This window comes from Eretmochelys imbricata, chromosome 8 (assembly GCF_965152235.1).
Source record: "Eretmochelys imbricata isolate rEreImb1 chromosome 8, rEreImb1.hap1, whole genome shotgun sequence".
NCBI lineage: Eukaryota > Metazoa > Chordata > Testudines > Cheloniidae > Eretmochelys > Eretmochelys imbricata.
In genome coordinates this window covers 32,081,021-32,102,337 of record NC_135579.1, presented here as the reverse complement: position 1 = coordinate 32,102,337, position 21,317 = coordinate 32,081,021, and the positions used below count along the sequence as shown (strand labels likewise).

At 40.7% G+C, this 21,317-nt stretch overlaps 1 protein-coding gene across 1 annotated transcript in view; it reads right to left on the bottom strand.

Annotated features, from left to right (window-relative positions):
- Positions 1-20,814, bottom strand: part of KCNIP1 (potassium voltage-gated channel interacting protein 1) — a 120,176-nt gene extending 99,362 nt beyond the window's left edge. Inside the window, exon 1 of the mRNA XM_077824073.1 lies at positions 20,706-20,814. Within this exon, the coding sequence (XP_077680199.1) occupies positions 20,706-20,814 (109 nt within the window). The remainder of the gene's footprint in view (positions 1-20,705) is intronic.
- Between the last annotated feature and the right edge of the window lie 503 nt (positions 20,815-21,317).

Genomic DNA, 21,317 nt, shown 5'->3' with positions numbered 1-21,317 from the left:
GGGGTAGGTGAACTGTAGAGACGCTTACAAAATACTTTGGTATCTTTCAGGCAGATAAATATATTAAAAAAAATTGCATCATGATAGTGTCCAAAGTCCCAAGTGTTCTAGATACTGAATGGAGTAAAAGAAGGACCCTGCTCCAAAAGCTTGCAGAATAAAGTCAAGACAAGACCCCAAAACATGTGTAACAAACAAACTGAAGGAATGAGGGGAAGAATGAGAAACTGTGCTGAGAATATGTTCACACTGACCCAACAAGTTACATATCAGGACTCCCTACTGGGCATTTACCTAGCTGTTATTAGCAGTTCCCTGTAGGCAACTCAGTATTGATGGCTCTTGAGAGGGATTAAAGCAGGTCAGGCTTTGCTGCATTGTGCAAGAATAGTGTTCCACGTATAAGAGGCAAAACTGAAGTAAAGACAAAAGTGTTCACGGAAACCATGGCAAAACAGACGATGGAGACTGGCATCATTGTGGGGATGGAGGTGCAATGCAGGAATGGATTAGTAGGGAGGGATTCAGCTATAAAGGGCCTCAAAAGGAAAGAACAAGAAGCTCATGTTGCATTGTGGAGAAGAGTCAGTGGAGGGATTTAAAGGGGTGTCATAAATATAAAGGGAAGGGTAACCACCTTTCTGTACACAGTGCTATAAAATCCCTCCTGGCCAGAGGCAAAATCCTTTCGCCTGTAAAGAGTTAAAAAGCTAAGGTAACCTCGCTGGCACCTGACCCAAAATGACCAATAAGGGGACAAGATACTTTCAAATCTGGAGGGGGGACAAAGGGTTTGGTCTGTCTGTGTGATACCTTTGCCAGAAACAGATCAAGAATGCAAGCCTTCCAACTCCTGTAAAGTTAGTAAGTAATCTAGCTAGAAAATGTGTTAGATTTTCTTTTGGTTTCTTGTTGGCTTGTGAAATTCGCTGTGCTGGAGGGAATGTGTATTCCTGTTTTTGTGTCTTTTTGTAACTTAAGGTTTTGCCTCGAGGGATTCTCTATGTTTTGAATCTAATTACCCTGTAAAGTATTTACCGTCCTGATTTTACAGAGGTGATTCTTTTACCTTTTCTTTAAATAAAATTCTTCTTTTAAGAACCTGATTGATTTTTCATCGTTCTTAAGATCCAAGGGTTTGGGTCTGTGTTCACCTGTACCAATTGGTGAGGATATTATTATCAAGCCTTCCCCAGGAAAGGGGGTGTAGGGCTTGGGTGGATATTTTGGGGGAAAATGTCTCCAAGTGGTCTCTTTCCCTGTTTTTTGTTTAAATCGCTTGGTGGTGGCACCACATCAGGTTTTTAACCTAAGCTGGTTCCAAAGGCAAGAAAAAAAATCTGTGCCTTGGAGAAGTTTTAACCTAAGCTGGTAAGAATAAGCTTAGGGGGTCTTTCATGCAGGTCCCCACATCTGTACCCTAGAGTTCAGAGTGGGGAAGGAACCTTGACAAGGGGCCTATGTATAGAGTGACATGGCTAGAATTACTAGAGCTAGCCAAGACATTTTTAACTAAAAATGTTTTTTCATTGGAAAATGTTGATTCATCAAAACCAAAACTTTCGGCAGAAACATATCCCTTTTGACAAACTTTATCAGGAAAGAAAAAGAGAGAGACACCACACAGTAGTTAAAAGCCCAGTGGCTAGGGCATCTATTCATCTGTAGTATGGGGAGATGGTTCAAGTTCCCACTCTGTGATTTAGAACAGGGACTTGAACCTGCATTTCCCAAATACCAGGTGCATGGCCTAACCACTGAGCTATTCTGGAGCTAGGGTCAGTTTCTCTGCCTCTTCCTTGCATGACAAATCTCAGGTCTTGTTTTCATTCCATATTGGAAGGAATACAAATTTGGAAACCTTAAAATTTTTCGCAAGATGGAATTCTGCTTTTCCAGGTAACTCTAAGAATGCTGGTTCAGAAACATGACCTTGGCAGCAGTATTTGGGACATACCTGATGGAAGAGAGGAGAATGTTAGGGAAAAATTGGTTGGAGCAGTCAAGGCAGGAAGTGATGAGGGCTTGGATTCTAGGGGTGCAGACAGAGAGAAAAGGCCCATCATAGAAATCTTATGGATGAAGAAATGGCAAGAGTTGGACATGGCCTGGATGTTCTAGAGAGGGCATAGTCAAAGAGGATAACCATGCTTCAGGCCTGAGTGATGGGATTAGGGCTGAGTTTTCAACCATGATGGAGAAAGAAAGAAAGAACGGAGTGGGTTCAGAAGGGAAGACACAGAATGCAGTTGTGGACATGTTAAGCTTAAAATGATAGCCTGTCTGACATTTCCTACAGGATGTCATGCTTAGATTTTTTATTATGGGTGTACTAACCTACAAACACATTTCTAGTTCTCTGTTGTATTATGTGCCTAATCTGCATATCATTTATGCCTACCCAGAAAGTCCATTATTCATTAGTTATTCCATCTCCATGGAAGGAGGAAGTAGCCCAGTATAGACAGCGTTTAGGTCACTATAATATGCATTGCTCAGGGGGGCGTCTGTTTCACAACCTTGATTGATATAAGTTAGATCAACTTAGGTGGTAGTGTAGACCTGCCATAGGTTTCAAACCAGAGCAACAAAGTAGGCAAACACCCTAATTCAGGGGTCCATAGATAATTTGATATTTTGTCAGCCTGCTCCCTTGACCATCATTACTTCAGTATTCCCTCAGCTGAGCGAGCTCTCATCCATACCCCAGTCTTCTTTGGATGGGGTAAATTATTTCACTGCTCCAAATGGACTGGAACAGATGAAAACACAGAGCTCAGTGTTGTCATGTCATCAGCACACTGTAACACCACACCCTATATTTCCACACTAACCCACTGAATAATCTTGTTGAGTAGTTAAAAGTAAGGGAACCCAAACAAGAGTCCTCAGGATACCATTCTACCCTTTGCAGTCTTGACCTTCCAGAAGGAGGGATTGTTGTGTGGCTAAAACACAAGACTAGGGGCCAGGAAATATGAACTCTATACCTAGCTCCGCCACGGATTTCTTTCAGGGAAGTTCTACGGCCTGTGTTATGCAAAAGGTCAGACCAAATGATCATAGTGGTCCCTTCAGTCAGTCTGCAGGGAAAAGGAATGGAGCCACTCAAGCTGGCTCTATCTACTCCTTTGGGTGTACACATGTATGTCAACATCACATGGTCAAAAGGTATCCAAGGTAGTTGACAGAGCTAAAAGAATCAGCAAGGACATTCCATGTCCCTCCTACACCCCATATAGTCTCCATATTGTACTAGGCCTCAAACCTGACAGGGCATCAGAGATCTGATGGTTCCAGGCACTTCTCACCAGTCTTTTGCACATAAAAAAGGGTTAGCGGCAGGGTGATGTTTGGAAATACTTTCAGTGCCAAGGGTCTAACAATCACTTCCTTAAAATGCTGACATCTTGCCCTCCCCTATAGGTGTGGACAATTGACTCCACTAATGGCCCCCAAACCTTCCTGCTGACTGTCAACAGCCAAGTGAGGCACGAATCTCACTCAGGTATAATAGCTCTCACTTCCCCACTGTTCCAGACCTCAAAAATGAGATCCTGCTACCACAATACAAACAACAATAATAAACAACAAACAGCAACACCAGCAGATACGAAGTCAGAGAACATCCCATTAGTCTTAGTTTGTGTTTAGCAATTTTTAAAATTCGTGTTCCTCACCTGCTAATTAATTAGGATTAAATTTGTCGGTGAAGGTATGTTGCACAGAATATTGTACATAACCCATGAGGATTAATAGATAAAAACAAGAATGTGAAGTCCAATCTCTCACCTATGTTGATGCCATGCAATTGTGCTTCTCCAAACTATCTGAAAGAAAAACTTCCTGGAAAAAATAATAAAATTTCTTGAAACACTTCCGGTTATATTTACAATCCCTTTTAACTGAGGGGAGCAATTTTTTGGTTAAGTTGTTCAGAAACAACTCCTACTGAAACTCGAAGTAAATGTAACTCATGAAATTGATGTACTGTACAGTATGACTCACTCACCATGAAATAGGACAGTTGGCCAAAATACATGTTGGGATGAAAGTCTCAAAGAGGGGCAATAAATGACATGGGAGGGAAGGCTGAGCAATAAATAAGAAGTTTACCGAGGTTAATTGACCACAGCACAAATTTAGAACATCCTATGAAAAAGTCCAGTCCCCACTTCAGTTGCATTAAGGAATGTTTAACTAAGTCGTCTAGTTCTTCTAAAGCTGATATATGCAGACTAATTTTGGCAGCTTTTCAGGCATAGGTTTGCACTTTTCTTCAACAATATTCTTGATATTCCCCCAAAGAACTGAGTGAATAATTGATTTTTCAGTTTGGTGAACAAACTCAAAAACAAAATGCTTTATTTGGAACCAAAACACTAATTTTTTCCAGTGTTTTGTTTCAGTGACGCTCCAAGAAAGAACACTTTTTAAGTGACTACCACATTAAGCAGCAGCACATACTCATCTTAGGTCCAATAATTTATTTGGGTGCTTTGATATGCTGACAATGGTTCTCATCTGTACCAAGTTATGACAACCTGTGTCTGTTGAAACTTTCACTGAAAAACCCAACAAAGATTAGGGATGGATTGTGGCTAGCCCAGCATGGGTGCGCAAGTAGAGGGAACGTGAGGAGAACGCTCAGGGTACATCTACACCGAGAAAAAAAAACCACTGCAGAGAGTCTCAGAGCGTGGGTCAAGTGAGGTGGGCTTGTGAGGCTAACTGTATGGGGCTAAAAATAGCAGTGTAGATGTTCCCTCTTGGGCTGGAGCCTGGGCCTGAAACCCAGTGAGGGAGGTGGGTCTAGGCTAGACTCCAGCCTGAGCTTAAAACATTTACACTGCTATTTTTATCCCCATAGCATGAGCCCTGACAGCCCGAGTCAGTGGACCTGGGCTCTGAGACTTGCTGACATGGTTTTCGTATTTTTTGTAGTGTAGACATACCTGCAAAGCCTTCTGCCCCCATGTGTTTGAGCAAAGGGTGCCCACAGACTCAGTCCCTTTACTCCCCAATATGCAAGGACTAGAAGTATCTAGAGTGTTAACACTGGTGCTAGACATTCTGCAGTGAACACAGCACACAAGCCAATGGATGAGGACAAGGTGAGAGCACCCTATAAAAAGGTGCCACAGCTCTTACTCTGGCTAACGGCTAGCTGAAAAACAAACTAACTCATTAAATTACGTTTTTCCCCAACATCATTTTCATTTTGAAGGATTCAAAAGTCTTTTTTGGCCTTTCAATTTTTTTGAACTCTTATGAATATAAAAAAAGATTACCAACATTTTGTTTAACAAAAGCCTAGCATTCAGTAATTGAAAAGTGACAATAACATTGTTTCAATTAAAATTTGAACAATTTTCACAAGACACTTCATTTTCTAAAAAGGCCATTTGACAAAAATATTTTGTATCAAACATTTTGACCCTACCCACTGCCCACATCCTCCATAAAGCATCTGTCTGTAATAAGTCAGAATAAATCCCTAAATATTCTTCTTACTATGAGAGTTACACCATATAATCTTTTGCAAATCACCAGAAGAAAATAAATCCCCCAGTGATCACAGGGCATTAAGAAAAAAAATAACCTTGCTTTGAAATATGGATTTTTAAATTGAATACAAGAACATAACTTTTCAGCAAGCTTGTGCTCATTTTAGTTTTGAATTAATGCAGGTAATATTTACTTTTTATTTAGTGAATTTCCTTCTTTATTAGTTATTTCTGATTGCTGGTTGTATTTATACAGAAACTGATTCTGCCAAGTTTTGCACAGGTCTATATGCTACTAAATCAGAACAGAGTTTCTTTACGAAAGTTACAAATCTCTTTTCAAGTCCTACCACCTAACAGAAACAGAGGGCCAGATTTCTGTTTTAAATGTAGACATGACAATATGGGTAAAATCCATTTGCAATTACAGGCCTTATTTGAATTTGCATTTACCACAATTATGGATATAAATCTGGGAATTGTGTGAGATATTTAATACTTCGTGCATACAATAGTATGTGTTCTTTGCGTACATAATTTGAAAACAAGCATCTCAGGAGTTTCTTGTTCCAAGCTATGTTCAGTGAAATAACTAAGACACTTATGTCAGCTGATGCATCAATATCTCACATGTAACCCACTGCATTATTCTAACCATTAACAAACTTCTGAGTCAGCTCAAAACTTAAATTTTTCAAACAGCTCATGTGTATGGCACAATAAGCACTTCTAATTAACAGAGTAATTAGTCTTTTACCTCCCTCTTTAGCACTTTATTAGTCACTCTGGAAATAGGTCCATTTATTTTTCTGGTCAACATTCAGAAGATCCAGGGAGGTTCCTTAAAGACTTTGGGGCATGGCAACACCTCTGAAATGTTATGCTGAGTCTGTTGTACTCGACCTTTATGTTGATGGCCCATGTTACATTTGTTAATGAGTAATTTGCTCTTTCAAAAGCAAGTTCTTCCTCATCTGTAATTTCCAGGTAGCTCTGTTTGACTTACGCATCTTTCTCCACTGCATACTGGTGATTAGTTCTGTCTACCAGAATACAGTGAAAAATCAAAGTATTATATGGTCCCTAGGTGCTACCACAATATAAATATTAAAATAACTACCATTTTGTTCCTATAGTGCTTTCACTTAAATGGTATAAGCATAAATGAACAGTGGTCTCTTAATGTGTAGGTCTCAAGATACTTTACTTTTCACAGATGGAGCAATTGAGGCACAGGGTGGTCATGTGACTTCCCCAAGGTCCCTGTCAGTGTGAAGTTCAGTTGGGAACAGAATCCAGATTTACTGAATCCCAGTTCTGTATGGAGAGAAAACATTCTGCTGCCTCAGTGGATGTGTTATGGACATGTACCTCTACAGTACTTATTAAATTGCATGAAAATCTGACTTACAGGACCACATACAAGCATAGCTTGTTTCTCAGACAAGAATCTTAGAATACACAATGAATATTTCTTCTTCTCATAATAAACGAGAACAGTGGTTCTCAACCTTTTCCACAACAGGGCCATCTCAAGACTCCCCTCCCACCTAGCAATATGGGACGGGCTGAGCAATTGCAACCCTCAGGTTGAGATCTGATGGACGAGAACTAGAAATTATACAGTGCAGCTATCTGGGCAGTTACTCAGTTCAAGAAAGAAGCCAAAGTTTCAGTGGGAATGGAGAGTGAACTCTCCACTTGCTTCTAGGACAATGCAGTTAAGAAGGAAATCCAGTGCTGTTCTTGAATACACATAAAGGAGAATCACAGGTTAATGTGCTACCTAACATACCTTTGGTAAACAGTGTGGCAATTCTGGATATTGTAGTTTAGAAAGGATATAGAAAATCTAGAGGACAATGAAAGTGATAGAAGACAAGATAGTTAAGACACATGGGGAGTTATTGAAAAAGCCAGGCTTATTTAGTTTAAAAGAATTCAGGGGTTGCATATGCACAGCCAATAAATATCTTTAATTTAACAATATCAGTGAAGAAAGAGTTACTCAGTCTCAGCGATGGCAGAACAAGGTACTACAGCGGGCACCTAAAGAAGGAAAAAGCTTAGGATAGATATTAATAAAAAGTTAAGAGTAAAAGCTTGTGCAATTAGTCAGAATAGACTCCCAAGTCGGGTGGTCAAGGAATGGTTGCAAAAGATTCAAGACCACAACCTCCACTAGGGAATATCAGCATAGTTCCATTGGCTCTATACAGAGGTAAAAGGATCTGACAATCTCATTGTCTTCCTTCAAATCTCTTTTTAAAACAAGGACTTATAGATACAAGCTATTTATTAACTAATTGCCACTACAGCTATTTTCATTATTGTAGCATTTGGGACCCTATTTTGCTAGGCACTGTACAAAACATAACAAAGACACGGTCTCTGCTCAAAAGAGCTTACAAACTAAGTATAAATCAAGACACAACAGGTGGATGCAGACAGATGAGAGGATTATAAGGAAATAATGAATCAATGCTGTAAGCATGAAAAAGCAGCAATCACAGTAGGCCAGCTCCCTTGTCACTGTGGAGTATTTTACAGGCATCACAACAGAAGAGAGTTTCTAGAGATGGTCGCTTCAAGATAGAGATGAAACAATGTTGTCAAGGAAGTTTACCCTGTCATTGCTTATGCTTTACACATTTGTCCTTCCTGGGGTTAAACAGAGGAATACAGTTTCTAGTGTTATACGTATGATACTATTTACAGGCAGTAAAATGACTTTTAGAAGTTTCCCATTTGACAGTATGATGATCAGTCAACCTGTGGTGATACTCGAGCCTATGAACTGATGGCTCTGAGCTGGTCAGTGAATCAAAGAACAATGTGACTGTGGCACATCCTGGGCTACATACTGCCTTTGCCAGATCATTGGGATACACACATGAATCAAAGGTGGTACATGGCCCACAGTGCATTGTTGCTGCAGTGCTGGGAATAATATCAGTTAAAAGTGTGTTATACACTTTCATAATATCATTCACTACAGATAGGTTTACCAAAAACCAGGGAACAAAGATAAAGCCAAAACATGGGAGGAAAACATGGCACAAAGCCAACGAAACAGGATTTACATCTAGAGAAACAGAAAATAAATTTTAAGTTAAATAGGAGTCAGAAAGGGATGTAGTTACACCTTGTAGTAATAACACATGTCATCAGAATTATTAAGTTTGAGTGTTCAGACCAGAAGCTACTAACCCCATAAAGATAAATTGAACAAAAGTATGACCTTAAATGGGTCAGGAAGATCAATGCACTATATGTCCCAAGTAACTGAAATGGATGCAATTTAAAAATTACCAGTTTTGTCTATTTAGTTTGCATTAGTGCTGCCTAAGAATAAGAATTCAAAACACGAAGTGAGAAAGGCAAAGCTGTGCTTGGGGAGAGAGAATAATCAAGGAAGAAAAACTGGAAATCCGACTGTAACATTTTCAAAAGCATTGAAACCTCTGCAGTTAAGAGCTCTGATTTCCATATGTTTGATAGAAAGAAGAGACATACAATTATGAATTGGCACACAGAATGAGAAGTGGTAAGGCAATGTCACATTTCTAGAAGATGGAGCAAACCAATAGCTCATGTCAATGAGCTCAGATGGAAATAACACCTTGTTATCTGGGCATCAGGTGTGAAAGAGCTATAGAACCCTGATTTTATTGGACATGGTGGGAAAAAGCAGTAGCAGGTGATTTGCAAGCTAGAATGGAGGCAAAATAGCAACTGGCTGTATGCGAAGGAAAACAGCAAGATTGCACTGACTAGCAGATTTGAAACCACAGGATGTGTGCACACACACGTACACACAGAGAGAGAACATAAAGGTGCTGAAAAGGCAGTTTTGGGGTAGTAACATTGTAAATGAACAGAAAATTACTGTTTTAATAGAAAGGTTAACAGCAGTGCAATTATGAGAGATTGAAGTATAATCATGACTGTAGCTCTACATGAATCATTTTGTAAGCAAGCACTAATGAGTTACTGCTACACTTAACTGAATTAGTATAGATTCCTACAATAGAAGCAGAACCAGATCAGTCTAAGAAACTCAAGAGTAAAAAAGCTGGACTTCCTTCCCTGAAAGAATGCCAAATGCCTCAGGGTTAAACAAAACACAAAATAAAAGGTATGAACAATTCAAATGAAGTTCCCAAAATGTGGTCTGTGACTCTGCAGTTAATCCACAAAGTCAGATCCCTCCCTATATCTTTGGCATAGCTGAAACTGAGAGAAAAGTCATTAAACACCAGAAGCGACCTTCGAAAGATAATCTGGAAAGACTTCTCAAGTGCTAACAAATGTCACCAGGACTGGGAAATCAGGAAATGATGTGCAACATATAGAATTCCCTTCCATTCACTGATCAGCAGGCAACAGGCAATGCTGGGTATAAGCCAATCAATCCTTGGCAGTTTCTGCAATAGACTGTCTAATGAAGTCTAGCAGCCAGAGAATTATATGAGAGATAAAATATTGAAAGTTGAGAACACTGAGAGAAATCCAGATATTTCATTAAAGGAACCCAGCAGTGATTAGCTAGAATAACTAACAGCTAAATAATAGAATATAATTCATAAGTGCATATATACTGTGCTGGGGCAAGGCCAGATGGCTATAGAAAAGTAGTGGGAGATAGATATATTAGCTCCAGGCTAAACAAATCCCTGGTACCAGAATAAGTGAAATGGCAGCTGCTCCAGGTCAATTAAGACACCTGGGGCCAATTAAGAACTTTCCAGAAGGCAGGGAGAAGGCTAGGTTGATTGGGACATCTGAAGCCAATCAAGGGCTGGTTGAAACTACTTAAAAGCCTCCCAGTTAGTCAGGTGGGTGTGCATGTCAGGAGCTGTGGGAGGAAGTTGTGCTGTTGGAGAGGCTGAGTCGTACACACCATATCAGGCACAAGGAAGGAGGCCCTGAGGTAAGGGTGAAGTGGAGCTTGAGGAAGTGAGGGCTGCTGTGGGGAAAGTAACCCAGGGAATTGTACATGTCATGTTTCTAAAAGGTCAGCTACCATAGCTGATACTATTAGGGTCCCTGGGCTGGAGCCCGGAGTAGAGGGTGGGCCTGGGCTCCCCCACCACCTTTGCCCCCTGATTAATCACGGAGACTGGGAGACAACAGAGACTGTGCAAGGAAGGATAACTTCTCCTCACCTCCCTCGCTGGCTTATGATGAAAATGGCTCAGTAGACTGTGACCCTTGTCTCTAGAAAGAGAAGGGTTATGTGCAGGGTCTTGGTGAGCCTCTGAGGCTAGTGAAATCTGCCAGGAAACGCGGGACGCACGGAGGCAAGGACAGAGCTTTGTCACAATACACACACCAGCTACTCATACAGAACACCTATCTATGTAGAAAGAATGTCAAGGTTGAACATATGAGAAATCAAAGATTAGGAAATGCCAAAATTAAGGTTGCCTGCACAACCTTAGCTCTTCTCCCTGATTTGTATACTTTACAATATTGTATTTTAATCATGAGTAAACCATATCGTAATGAGGACAACATGCACAAAGAGTTAAGATTGTACAGGTGACCCTAATTCTGGCATTTCCTGACACGAGTGCTTCACTTATCTTAATATATTTTTTTCTGGACAGTTAAGGAGCCTCCATTAGAACTGAGTTATTATGTATATACATATGTGTGCGCACACACACACAGAGAACCACTTACACTGACATTTCCTGCACACTTAGATGCACTGTCAAATATTATTTTCTAAGATACTTGTCACTGGTGCATCTCAATTACAGTCACTATTTCACTGATACTTTCCTGAAGGAAGTCCAGCCTGCTGCTGAAGCTAGAGGCACAGGATTTGAATGCATGAGAAAGGAGAATTTCATAACTGTTGTAAGGTATGTGGCTTTATTTTTTAGAAAAGCCTCCTGGCTAATTTAACTTTAAAAAACTTAGATTACCTCACCCCACTCTGGCATTCCGTAAAAACATTGAGGTCCAGAGAAGCTGCTGGGATGTAATAGTCACAATAAGAGTTTTAGACTATGTTCCTTATGGACTGAATTGATGTATCCCCCCTATAAGCAGGGAGAGAACCATATCAATTCACCAAGAATGATACACTGTAGAGCAAAATAATGAAAAACAACAAAAATAAAATCTCCATCGTATAGCACAGTTTGCATCTCTTCTGCAACACTTTACACTGAATAAAAAATGGCTGCCCATCACAGCAGACAGCAGAGTCCTTAAAAATATAGAGGTTTATTACACGGAAAATAAAGTTAGGACAATTACCTAGCTAAATAGACCAGTTTTTTAAAATTGTCATTTCAAAGGTATTTTACAATAAAGTTTCCATATTTTACCATTGGTTAAGTTCTCAAATGGGTAGTTTAACAGTGTTTATACTTCAATTAACTCCCCCCACCCCAAGAAATAAGTAAACTTTTACCTTAAAAAAGTTTTAGAGTCTCCTGCCTGTCTTCTATTGTGAAATACTGAGCTGCATTTCATGTGCCTCAAACTACTGTGTGTCAAACTGCCATGATAGCAGGTTCCTGCATGAATGAACGCTATTTTTCACTTAAAAACCCAAAACTTGTTATTCATTTACTCCCCTTTGTTCTCAAAGACAGAGACCAGAAGGAGATTTTTTTGTATTGTGAATTGTAGTTTTCCTTTCACCTGTTGAAGCAGGTTCAGAAAAAAGAAGGTCCAGATAGAAAAATGAAGTTCAAGAAAAACAAGATGCAGAAATACCCAGGAAACCCAAAGTGTTGCAATAAGCATTAGCCAGCAAGAGAATGTCAACAGGTACATCAAAGTTTATTTCTACCTCCTACTAACTAAACAACTATAGGGGTGAGGCAGGGGGAGAGACTATAGCAAGCGATCATCATAAACATGATTCTGTAGTAAAAGCAACTGAGAACCAGATTACACACTGCACCAGGTCATCTAAGCAGCTACCCCTGATCACCACCACCCTCAACCTCAGAGAGGATTTGTTGTAATAATACATTGCACTTTTACAGCATCTTTCATTTCAGACTCTCAAAGAGCTTTATGAACATTAATTAAAATTAAGCTTCTTAACTTCCATTTGAGGTAAACAGCATTGCGCTGATTTAACAGACAGGGAAACTAACGTAGTGGGACACAGAACCAGAGCAGAGCTAAGTGAATAACTGATTTTTTGGTTGGTGGCTGAATGGAATAATTCGCTTAGTTTCTAACTGAATTTTTTCAGTTTGTTTCACCAAAATGAAAAACCAGAAAAATTTTGTTGGTTCAGTTTGGAATGACTTTTTCTAAAGGAAATGTTGCTTTGAGATGACATTTTTGAAAATGGTTATATCTCAAGAAGAAGTTGAAATGGTTCATTTAGAAAACGTTGAAATGAACTGGTTTGGACTTTTTTGATTTTTTTTTTCTTTTTTATTCAGTCAAAACTATTCACTGAATTAAACCTGAATTTCTTAAATCACTTCAGTCACTCTGAAACTGCAGTTTTTGGCAAATTTACTACTCCTCCAAAAATTTTGTGCAGCTCTAAACCCAGAGTCCTGTCTCCATGTGCTGCTCAGCCCACTACTAGCACTAGATTGTCCTTAAATATTATGGTGATTGGTACCTTAGAAAGAATCTAACAAAGCCTTCTTTGTATGAATGTGGTGAGCCTAAGTTCATCCCCAGTTTCTTGCAAGGGCCCACTTGGGTTCTCAGTATGCTAGGATAACACAAAGTGGAGGCACTGTTCCTTTCTCACATTGAGGGGTGGGCTTACAATAGGCCAACAAAGATGGAAAAATGAGCTGCTGGGGAGGGCACGTGGTCAGAGTAGTTGGGGGATGGACTGATTCAGTACATCTATGACAGTGGTGGGCAACCTGTGGCCCATCAGGGTAATCCACCAGTGGATAGCCAGAGAGTTTGTTTACATTTGCATGGCCACCCATAGCTCTCAATGGCCGCCGTTTGCCTTTCCCGGCCAATGGGAGCTGCTGCTGCTGCTTCCTGCAGCTCCCATTGGCCGGGAACGGTGAACCGCAGTCACTGGGAGCTGCAGACAGCCGTGCAAATGGAAACAAACTGTCTGGCGGCCTGCCAGTGGATTACCCTAACTGGCCACGTGCGGCCCTTGGGCCACAGGTTGCCCACCACTGATCTATGACATAGCCTTTTTCAGCAGGCCGCTGTGCAGCCTCATACACTGCTGTCCCTAGGCAGAATCCCCAGAAGGAGGGCAGCAACAGAAACTGCACTTGCCCTATCCAGGGCAGAAAGCCCTAGGGAGGGGTTTCCCATGGTGAAGTTTGTACAAACCAGCACTAGCTCAGAGTCTGTTAGGTGTGCTACAAAGGGTTCCCGCATGTCTCACTTAAAAAAAAACAAAACACACGGGGGAGGAGAAATAATGGGGTCACAGAAACACAAAGCTCCAGTTCACTGGATTACACTTCCTTTCTTTCACTCTTTTCCCTTTGGTCTCTCTAAAGCTCTTTGAAATAACACATGCAGAAGTGGGGGTTGGAGTTCAGTCTAGGCTCCCATTTCCTCTCTTGTGGCTCTTATCTTTATGCACTGTGTGTTGCATGCATAAAAATTCCCTATACATCCAGTGAAGAATAGACATTCTCTGACAATCACCTGGAGCTTGTGTCTAACCAACAACCCCAGAGAAAATAACTTGAGTTCTAAAGGACTTCAGGAGCCAACAATCTGATTCTGAATTGTGACATACCCATGGTTCCTTTGGATCCCAACTGTGGTGATGTTTGAATTTGCAGGAAGGGCCATGGCATAATTCCTGCTTGTGTTTTTTGTTTTAGACTCTTTCCATCACAAAAAAAGGCACATCGATATGCTTTCTGAAGAGCAAGTTGCCCTTGTCCATGGACCATAAGCTCTGAGGGAATTTGCTAGTTGGCAGTAGGAATGAAAAAGATTTTTGCATTTCTGCACGTAATGTAGGCTTAGAGCAGAGTAAACTGCAATACGCCATAGGGGAGACAGCGAGGTGTGCATCACCACACAGCAAGCCAGGCCTGTAACTGTCGATTCCTACTGCCTTATTTGGAAATTACTTTACAGTTGTTACAAAAAGGAATTCAGTCATACCCAAACAGACCCTCTAATCTAGCATTCTGTCTCCTTCAATGGCTAATGCCGGATGCTTCAAAGGAAGGATTAAGCCTCCTATAATATATCTAATAATACAGCTGGTTAAAGATTTGCAACCTGAAATCTAAGAATTCATGATGGAGGTCAGCAAGTCTGGCAGGGTTCCTTAACTGGGGACACACACAAGCCAGATGCCACGGGGTCAATGAGCAAAATCCTCAAGATTGTGATGTTCCCCTCTGGTGTTACCTGGACGGGTGATCTGATAGGCCACTGAAATCCTCAACTCTGGGAGCCAGCCTTACCCTGCTCTGCTGTGAGAACCCCCACTCCTGGGCTGTTCATACACAGCCTCTGGCATGTAAGCTGCTCCTTGGATTGTGCAACCAAATGACACTAGCCAATATCTCTGGTCCCAGATACAACCCTAGTGGTCCATCTTCCACTGTTCAGTTATGCCTGGTGGATGCTGCAAGCTTGTATGAGTTCATAAATTTAACAAAGAAATGGATATGTACCAGGCTTGTTATCCGAAGGGGAGACTCTGACATGCTTCAAACCAAACACACTGCTTCAGGTAGAATAAACAAACAAATTTATTAACTACAAAGATAAATTTTAAGTGATTATAAGTCTGATTTGGTCAGATGAAATAAAAGCAAAACACATTCTAAGTTGATCTTAACACCTTCAGTACCCTTAGAAACTTAGCTGCTTCTCACCACAGGCTGGCTAGTTGTCCTTCAGCCAGGCTCTCCCCTTTGATCAGAGCTTCAGTCGCTTTATGGTTATATCTGTAGATGGAGGTGGAAGAGAGAGGAAGAGCATGGCAAACGTCTCTCCCTTTTATCATGTTCTTTCTTAGCTTTGCTCCCTCCCCTTCAGAGTCAGGTGAGCATTACCTCATTGAAGTCCCAAACTGACCAAGGGAAGGGGGGTGAGTCACTCGAAAGTTGAACAGATCCTTTGTTGTTGCCTAGGCCAGTGTTCTTTGTTCCTGTGAGGCTGGGCTGGGTTTGTCCCATACATGCCCTGATGAGGTATGAACTGCCCCTCTGCTCTTGGAGAGCTTTTGCCTGGGCTTGCTTTAAGCCATGAGGACACATTCTCAGCCTCATAACTATATACATGAAATTACAACCTATAACATTACTATAATATTACTATAACAATGATTACTATAACAACAAAGCTCAGTGCATCATGAGCCTTCCAAAAACAGCCTACATCAGTGGTTCTCAAAGCCAGTCCGCCGCTTGTTCAGGGAAAGACCCTGGTGGGCCAGACCGGTTTGTTTACCTGCTGCATCTGCAGGTTCAGCCGATCGTGGCTCCCGCTGGCTGCAGTGTGCCGCTCCAGGCCAATGGGGGCTGCGGGAAGCGGCGCGGGCCAAGGGACATGCTGGCCGCCCTTCCCACAGCCCCCATTGTCCTGGAGCGGCGAACCACAGCCAGTGGGAGCCATGATCAGCCGAACCTGCAGATGTGGCAGATAAACAAACTGGTCCGGCCCGCCTGGGGCTTTCCCTGAACAAGTGGTGGACCGGCTTTGAGAACCACTGCCCTACATGACAAACTTTGCATTGGATACCACACAATAATATTATAAGGATGAACATGGGGGTGTAGGGTGTTTCCCCTGAGATACAGAACATCACAGATTTCACTTGGAGGTTCAGGTTATACAGAACTGAAATCTGTAGGGGTACACCCACATCCCCTCACCTCCCAGAGTTCCCTGCACTGTCCTCTACTACCCCACTTTTCATCCAGGTACTGGGACCCTACCAACTCTTGCCTCTGCTGCCTCTCGGACGTGGACAAGGAGCTTGGTAATCCCTTGATGAAATAAAGTGGTAGAAAAGTTTTCTAGTGCTCTCTGAAGACCCTTAGTATCTAGTACCAGGGCCAACAGAGATGGCAGGAATGGTGGCCAATATCTAGTCATTCTCTCCACGGACAGTAATGGTGAGGTCTGTTGGGTCCCAGGTTTGGTGGAGCAGGTCACTGAGTGGGGGGCCAAGGCTGGGAATGAGGACTGTACAAATTGAAACAGTACTGGTCTGCAACAGTTCACAGACCTAGGCCTAGACCCGAATGTCTCCTGAAACATGGTGACTTCACATTTCCAAATGAACTTTTGGACAGCCCTAGCGAATGGTCATATTGTTGCCCTATTCTAATGTAACAGGATACGCTATTCCTAGTGACATACTTCAGGTGCCTAATTCTTTTCAGGGTTTTACTAAACTATTTGTCTCCACAACATCATGAAACAATAGAGTTCCACCGGTTGATTATACATTATTTACAGATTGCTGAATCATGCACCAGGGTAGAGTAGCTGCTATCCTTTTACACTGAGACAGTTTTAGAGAGCAAAATCCACAACCCATTTAACTGAGAAGAAATCTGTCACCAGTATAGTTTTCTCCTGTGAAGTAACTGAAAACAGCCAAGAAGACAGCCCTACCAGACAGAAACACACATATCGTGGGGCTCACAACAAATTTTGCTGCATTAAAAGTTAAATCTCTGATTCGCAATATTCAAGTGGTATCTTTAAACAGTACTTAGTTCTCAGAATTTTAAACCCTGGTGGTGGTATTATGTAATCAATGTTGATAGCTGTCCAGAAAACACACATCATATTTGATCTGGATCCCTCGCTATTCAGAAGAAATAAAATTTATCAGCAGTACAAGGATATCCAAATGATTGATGGATGGAACAAAGTAAGAAGAGTTAGAGCCAAACTCATAAAACAGTTCTAGAATAGTCAACACTTGTTCTTATGAGGAGAGTTCTTGATCCTTTGAAACCAAGTATTACCATAACATTCACAAAATGTTTTCTTGAATGCCATTTAATGTGAATCATTAATTATGACTGCATCCCCACACTTGCTAGGAAACTAATCGTTGACTCTTGCCTCATTCTTTTTGAATTTGGTTGTCTCCTGCAAGCAAGTCTGGTATTACCAACATGAAATTATGAATGAGATGGAAGCACAGGAGAGGCTGCACAACAGGAAACAGTGAAACCTGTAACGTGAAATGCTGTGAAATGAACATCATGCATTTGGCAAGCTCTGATCACGCGAGGGGTTCCTCTTTACAGGGGAGTTTATTGGGTTCCAGTTATGTGATTATCACACCACTTCAGTTTCAGGTTGAAAGGAATGCAGAACCCCAAAGCCAATCTCTGACGAAACTGTTGCCTTCCCCCTGGTTTAGGGTTTCGTTAGAGAGTTTTATGCAGGTCTAAGTCTTGCTCAGATTTCCAACTGGATTCTTACGCTGCAATCCCGTAACAAAGCTCAGTGTGGGTAGACCTCTGCACTTGTGCCAAACGCCATTGGATGCAATGAATCGGAGCTTGGACCCACCTGCACAACACTAACTGCAGGATCCAGACCTTACTTATGAAATATAATTTGGAAACAGAAGCTGAAAGTCAAGATACTGAGCATTATGTATATTGAACTGCAGGAAATTCTAAGAAGTGTTTTATACTTATTGAACTGCCAATCACACAGTAGTTACTACTCCATCAATCCAGCTTCTCATATTACCCTAATGCAGAATTGGTATCCAATCACTTCTTGTGAAAAAGCAACACAAATGAGTAGTTTCTAAATAAGAATGTTTTACCTGCAGGAGTTGGCATAATACAAATTCTAAAAGGAAATAACAGCGTGACCAATTTCAGGCAATTGGGAGCCAGTTTGCTTAAATAGTGCAGTGTTTAATTTTAGGGCTATTACACGCAGTGATGGAACTGCACATGGAATCACTTGCCTCTAGATAAACAAAAGCAGTGATCATCTACACTGAATGTAAAGACAAGCTAGAAATAATTACGCTGCAACCCCATGACCAGGGCCCTAACATGCTATGGGAATACAAATCATAATAATAATGTTCCACACTTACCCACTGTTACCTAGCAGGTCAAATAAAAAGTTTCATGCTGAACTTAAAGATTTCCAAGGGCCTGATCTTTGCAATACTTACTCATGTGATATCTATACAACTACCTGCAAGTGTTACTCAGCATAAGTAAGGGATCAAAGAATTCAGGCCCCAAAGGGAGGGAAAGCTCCTATAACTTGTGAACAGTAACTATACATTTCTCAGACTCCTGCAGAATCCTAAGTGGACAATTCCAAAGTCAGGAAGGAAAAAAAAAGCAACAATCAAAGCTGGAGAAGAAAGGGGTTTATTTTATGGTGCACCTATACTTTGTCAGATAGTCCATTAGTACTGTGAGATGTTCTAACTAGTGTGCTTACTGCAAAGATTTATGAGGCACAACAATGCTATGTTCTGCACCTGAATGGGCTGAATGATGCTGTTACACATTGGTTAGAAATCTGCATCCAGGACTGTTTAGTGAAAGCAATTCATTAAGGATTAATTTCTCACTAAAATACCAATATACTGTAGGATACAGCTGGGCTAGAGGACTGGCACTGCTCTACAACAGGGCTACTTTTAACAATTATTACTTCCCTTTACCCTTGACATCTTTCTCACCTGTCCCTTATTTGATTTTCCTGGGGAAACATTGCGGAGACTGGTCTGGGTAAGTAATCTAGTTTAAAAGTGGATTTAACGTCAGTCGCTCTGGAAAGAATATACAGAAATGTCCTTGCACTTAAACAGATAGCACTGCAACTGTCTCCGCATTTCATTTTAAACTTCCTCCCAACACGCTTTATGAAGGTGAGTGTATCTTTTGAAATTGATAGTTACTGTTAGGTGCTTTTTTTTGGGGAGGAGGGGAACAGACCTTATTGGAGTTCCATTCATGTAAGGGTAGACTAAAGCTGTTGTGTTTCACTCCTGTTATAGGGAAAACCCAAACATGTATGTATTGACAATACATGTAACTTAAATTTTCTACTCTAATACTCTAAATAAAAAAATCTTTTCTATAGGTCACAATTTATTTTTGTATTTTGTTAACCATCCATGAACACTATCTACCCATCAGGTATCTTACAGCACAGTGATTTTTACAATGACTGAGTTAAAATTAATATGCTGCTTTTCCTCCCACCATCATTCAGTAAATGATAAAACTTGTACTTAAGGAGAATACTAAATACTAATTGATGTATTTATTTCTTTAATTTCTCACTAAATAGTCTGACAGTTTTACATAACCCATATTTCAAAGGAAACCTCTGTCAAGAAACTGCTGTCTTTGTTATGATTTCAGCTCATTCTGCTCCTCTGTTAGGAAAACTTGGCAGTGTTAATCATCTATGGATGAGTGAACTCGTAAAGATCTGCCAAGGACTACTGGCTTCCCTCTTTTTTTTTTTTTTAATTCTTATTTGTTTCATACCAATGGTTGTTTTTTCAGGAATTTCACCGCTGGGGTGAGTGTCACTGTGTGATTAGAAAACACTCTGCTATTGCCTAAATTTACTTAAATAATTCAAATACATATGCTTTGCCTGTTCCTATCAAATATCATAGAAAAAATATTGCTTTACTAAATCTGACAGAGAGAGACCAATCCCCTCAAAATAGTTCTTCAAATGAGAAACATTATTTTTTTACTTAATTTATTTTATCTCTGGTTTCTCTTATTCTGAAGAATCTAGAATAAGAAATACTCACACACAAAAAAGTTTCCTTTGTACTACATACATTCAACCGGTTTTTATTTTCTTTGGGTCACAAGATTCACAGGAGTACTGTGTCTAGTAAAACATACCAAACTAATGAATTAATTATTAGTAGTGCTTCCACTACCCAAAAAGAGACTATCGTTCCCAAGGAGAGGGTGAAACAAAAATAATACTTAGATAAAAGAAAAGTAGCGTGTGTGGCAAAAATCACAACATAAAACTCCCCCCAGCTATGGTAACATTCCAAAAGCTAACACAAGCCCTTGAAATAAAGCACAAAGCCTAATTCCAGCACTAAAGACCATATGACTTACAAGGCATGAAGATGAGGATGAAAAATAAGTGCACTGAAAAGCTGATGCTTTATTTCCCTTAACCTGCTACTCACAGTGATTTTGTTGAAATACACTTAAATAAAGGTAAATAGGAGCTGGAAAGCTTGGAGGTTCTTACCATCTGACAAGTCAATTAGCCCGAGGTAGTGCAAAAGTTTCAGAGAAGAACACACCACCATCACAATCCCTAAAGTCTGGAGTCCCTCTGACTCTCCTTTATTCCACATCCTTTAAGGCACCACACAGATACCCACTGGTGTGCTAGCCAAACAACTGGCAGACATCTAATGCTGGGAAATCGTCTGTTTGAAGCTTTTCTTCCTGCTGCTCAGTAAGTATCTGGCTCATTTTCTCTCTTCGTGTGTGTGTGTGTGTGTGTGTGTGTGTCTCTATCTTTGCGTTTCTCATCCTCTCCCCCTATTTCCATTTCTTCTCTGTCTCTCACGTGCAAGCAATTTCTGCATTTAACAGTAATCTATGGTTTTACTTTCTCTCCCACCTCAGGGCAATTCTCCCATGAGTTTTCTATGCCCCTGAACAACTTAGCATTATATTGACTACCTCAGCAACGTTACATGTGATTTTTTTTAAATCTGTGCAAACAATTATTTTCTGTTCTGTTTTGGGCTTTTTTATAACCCTACCAATGCAGGTTTCAGAGTAGCAGCCGTGTTAGTCTGTATCCGCAAAAAGAAAAGGAGGACTTGTGGCACCTTAGAGACTAACAAAT